Source organism: Penaeus chinensis, chromosome 34 (genome assembly GCF_019202785.1).
Source record: "Penaeus chinensis breed Huanghai No. 1 chromosome 34, ASM1920278v2, whole genome shotgun sequence".
In the NCBI taxonomy this organism is placed as follows: domain Eukaryota; kingdom Metazoa; phylum Arthropoda; class Malacostraca; order Decapoda; family Penaeidae; genus Penaeus; species Penaeus chinensis.
The window spans coordinates 5,152,038-5,157,037 of record NC_061852.1 but is presented as its reverse complement, the minus strand read 5'-3'; the positions used below and the strand labels follow the sequence as shown (position 1 = coordinate 5,157,037).

Below are 5,000 nucleotides of genomic sequence, written 5' to 3'. Positions count from 1 at the left end.
AACAGTAGCAATGATTATAATAATAATAATAGTAATGATGATAATAATAATAATAATAATAATAATAATAATAATAATAACAATAATGATAAAATAACTACAGCAAAAGTAATAATAATAATAATGATAATAATAATAGTAATAGTAAAATAATGATAATAATAATAGTAATAGTAAAATAATGATAATAATAATAATGATAATAATAGTAATAACACTAATAATAATAACGATGGTGACGGCGATGATAATTGTAATGATAATAACAGTAGCAATAATAATAATAATAATAATAATAATAATAATGATAATAATCATAGTTATAATAATAACAATAACAGTAATAATAATAATAAAATAACTACAGCAGTAATAATGATAATAAAAAAACATAATAGGGATAATGCTAATAATAATTATAATAATAATCATAATTATAATAATAATCATAAAATAATAGTAATAATAATAATAACAATAATAATAGTAAAATAATAATAATAACAATAATAATAACAAAAACAGCAACAATGATAATAATAGTTGTAATGGCAATACAGATAATAACAATGATATTGATAATAATGATAATTATAATGATGATAATTATAATGATAATAATAGTAATAATAATAATAGTAATAATACTAACAATAACAATAATAATAGTAATAATACTAACAATAGTAATAATAATAACAATAATAATCATATTGGTTGTAATGATATCAATGATAATGATATCAATGATAATGATATTAATGATAATAGTATTAATGATAATAGTATTAATGATAATAGTATTAATGATATTAATGATAATTGTATTAATGATATTAATGATAATAGTATTAATGATATTAATGATAATAGTATTAATGATATTAATGATAATAGTATTAATGATATTAATGATAATAATGATGATGATAACATGAATAATACTAACAAAGGCTCAATATAGATAATTACCCAAAGTAGATTTGAACGCAGCCCGAGAGGGCACGGGGGTAGGTAGCGAAGCCTCATTCCCTCTCTCACAGCCCTATACATATGTTCTTAGGCCTGAAGCTCGTCACAAATAAACCCTCGGCCTTGGCTTCACCAAACGCCTTTTCAGAGAATCGTTGAGTGTATTAGAACTTTAAATCTCGTTTCCATAATGGTCGAGAGTGCTGCCAAGCAAGCCGGAGAGGCAGCCGGACGCCCCAAGTACAGCGAGATGGTCGCCGCCGCCATCAGAGCCTTGAAGGAGCGGAGTGGTTCCTCCCGTCAGGCGATCCTCAAGTACGTCCTGAGCTTCTACGGGGTCGAGGACGAGAAGAAGGCAGGCGTTCATGTCCGGCTGGCGCTGAAGAAGGGCGTTGCCGGCGGGTCTCTGGTCCAGGTGAAGGGGACGGGGGCCTCTGGCTCTTTCAAGCTGGCCAAGGTGGAAGGCAAGGCGGAGGGAAGGAAACCCGCTGCGGAGAAACCGGTCGCGAAGAAGACCACTGTTAAGAAACCAGCCGACAAAAAGACTTCAGCGAAGGAAACATCCACAAAAAAGACATCAGCGAAGAAAATATCAGCCAAAAAGACCACAACCAAAAAAGACGTGACGAAGAAGCCCAGCGCGAAGAAGGAATCACTGAAGAAAACCACAAAGGAAAAGGTTTCGACAAAGAAAGCCACAGCCAAGAAACCGCCGACGAAGAAAACCGCGCTCAAGCAGCCAGCCACCAAGAAAACGACCAAGAAGTCTACAGCTAAGAAACCGGAGAAGAAATCCACAAACAAGAAGGTGGTCAAAAAATAAACCTGGTTAGGAACTCCCTTATGTATAGATGCCAAATAAACATTCATAGTCAATTCTATAAATTATTTTTTCTTTAATATCTTATTTAAACGAAACTATGAGATACTATCTCATAACACTGCGTGTAGTTTGACACACGCACAGATATGTAATTAGATACACACGTATATAAATGTAGATATGTGTGTGTGTGTCAAAAAATAAACCTAGTTAGGAACTCCTTTATGTATAGATGCCAAATAAATATTCATAGATAATTATATTAATTATATTATTTCTTTAATATCTCATTAAAACGGAACAATAAGATACTAACATTGCACGTCATTTGCACACGTACATATGTTTACACACAGATATGAATGTACAGTATATATATATATATATATATATACATATGAAATTATGAGGCGTTCGAAATTATGAGTCGATGATTCTGATATCGTGATATTTTTTTATACGTTCCTTAAAAGAATGGGTGAGGGATACAAATATGCATACATGCATATTTGAGAACCGGAAGTTGGCCAAAATTATAGCTGTTGATTTTGGCTTCTTCACACTGCGCGTGTGCCTTTTGTTTTGTATGAGCGTCTACATGTGAGTGTGGATCGATGCATATCTGTATCTATATCCACTATTTGTCTGTCTGTCTGTCTATTTATCTTTTGATTTATTTACCTTATCTATATGTCTATTCTCTTTCACTCTCTCTCTCTCTCTGTCTATATCTCTCTCTCTCTATTAATACACTCATGTGTGTGTGTGTGTGTGTGTGTAGATAGATATATACGTACATATCTATCTATCTCTCTCTCCCTATATATATATATATATACATATATATATATATATATATATATATATATATATATATATATATATATATGTATGTATATGTATGCATGTGTAATGTGTGTGTATCCCTACGCCGAACAGGCGGTCTCTGAAATAACAGAAACTTCCAAAACATCTTAACAAACAAAAGGTTCTGGCAGCTTCAGTACCTCATTCTTACTCTTTCATTGTTCAAGAATAACAGTTTTTATTTTGCGTTGTGTCCTCTTGTTGTGGGGTGTCAGGTGTCAGGTGCCAAGCGTCAAGTGTGCCGTAAGAAGTGCCATTCACTTACGCACTCTTTCCTCTCTCTCTCTCTCTCTTTCTCTTTCTCTCTCTATCTCTCGCTCTCGCTCTCCCTTTCTCTCTCTCTCTCTCTCTCTCTCTCTCTCTCTCTCTCTCTCTCTCTCTCTCTCTCATTCTCTCTATCTCTCTCTCTCTCTCTCTCTCTCTTTCTCTCTCTTTATCTCCCTCTCTCTCTCTTTCTCTTTTCTCTCTCTCTCTCTCTCTCTCTTTATCTCTCTCTCTCTCTCTCTCTCTCTCTCTCTCTCTCTCTCTCTCTCTCTCTCTCTCTCTCTCTCTCTCTCTCTCTCTCTCTCTCTCTCTCTCTCTCTCTCTCTCTCTCTCTCTCTCTCTCTCTCTCTCTCTCTCTCTCTCTCTCTCTCTCTCTCTCTCTCTCTCTCTCTCTCTCTCTCTCTCTCTCTCTCTCTCTCTCTCTCTCTCTCTCTCTCTCTCTCTCTCTCTCTCTCTCTCTCTCCTCTCTCTCTCTCTCTCTCTCTCTCTCTCTCTCTCTCTCTCTCTCTCTCTCTCTCTCTCTCTCTCTCTCTCTCTCTCTCTCTCTCTCTCTCTCTCTCTCTCTCTCTCTCTCTCTCTCTCTCTCTCTCTCTCTCTCTCTCTCTCTCTCTCTTCTCTCTCTCTCTCTCTCTCATTCTCTCTCTCTCTCTCTCTCTCTCTCTCTCTCTCTCTCTCTCTCTCTCTCTCTCTCTCTCATTCTCTCTCTCTCTCTCTCTCTCTCTCTCTCTCTCTCTCTCTCTCTCTCTCTCTCTCTCTCTCTTTCTCAATCTATCTCTGCGCGCTTTCTCTCTCTCTCTACATACACACAGACCTACAAACATACAAACATACAGACCATACACAGACACACAGACATTTACTTTTTCCCATTTTTTAAATTTACTTGTTCTTTTTCTTTTCTTTTTCTTTATCTTGTACAAAAGCAGACTCTCTCCCACCTGAGAACCCTCTTTCTCCCTCCCTCATGTACTTGCAGCTGATGAGGCACGGAGTTATGAGGCCCCTAAATGAGATGGGGGTCTTCAACATGCAATTTGCACGCTTGGAATTCCTTCAGACATAAACACTCTTATGTGGTATGGTGTGGGTGTGTTGGGTATGTTGAGCATGTTTGCGACGTGCAGTATGTTGGTGAGTTGGTATATTGGGTATGTTGAGCATGTTTGTGATGTGTGGTATGTTGGTGAGTTAATATGTGGGTATGTGGGTATGTGGGTATGTTGAGTAAGCGAAGGGATTTGGGGGAAATTGAGCATAGGATGTGGTTTATGGGATCAACCTCAAGTTGTTAGGAAGAATTGTTGAGAAAAACAGTTTACCTGAGTGTTTGCAGAGGTCGACAGATGGGTAGATAGGTAGATAGATAGAGAAGCAAAAAGGCAAACAGTCAGGATAGATAGATAAATAGCCAGATAGGTCGGATCGATAGACACAGATAGGTTGATAAAGAGAGAGAGAAATAGAGAGATAGGCAGATAGGCAGACATAGATACAGAAACGTAGATAGATAGATAGGCAGATAGGCAGACTTATAGATACAGAGACAGAGATAGTCAGATAGATGAATAGATCGATAGGGAGGTAGGCAGACAGATAGATAGATAGATAGACAGATACACAGACAGATATGCATAGAGATAGATTGGCAGACGGACAGACAGACATATAGAAAGATAAATAGATATATGATAGATTGATAAACAAATAGACATATAGATATACTGAGAGATAGCTATGCATATGTGTTTGTATGTGTGAATATGTGTATGTACTAGTAGCGTACGTATATACTATGCAAATATCTGTCTAGTTTGCAACAGTATATATTGCATATTCATTCTGCACAAATATGGATTTTTATACAGATACACATATATAAAATATATCTAAATAATTGAATTAATAGATAGAGCAGTGATATATATGAATGCAAACTTAATAAATTAATCGAATATACAAAAAAAAAAAAAAAAGACAATTAAGCAGTTAAACTGATCGATAAAAAGTACATATCTTCTATTTTGTGTGTGCTTTGTGTATCATTTTCGTTAAGGAATTCCTGCGATGGTACTGT

The 5,000-nt window shown here is 35.7% G+C and overlaps 1 protein-coding gene across 1 annotated transcript; it reads left to right on the top strand.

Annotated features, from left to right (window-relative positions):
• Positions 1-1,162: 1,162 nt before the first annotated feature.
• On the top strand, positions 1,163-1,795 carry LOC125043613 (late histone H1-like). The gene has a single exon (XM_047639847.1). The coding sequence runs from the start codon at positions 1,163-1,165 to the stop codon at positions 1,793-1,795; it is 633 nt and encodes a 210-aa protein (XP_047495803.1).
• Positions 1,796-5,000: the final 3,205 nt, after the last annotated feature.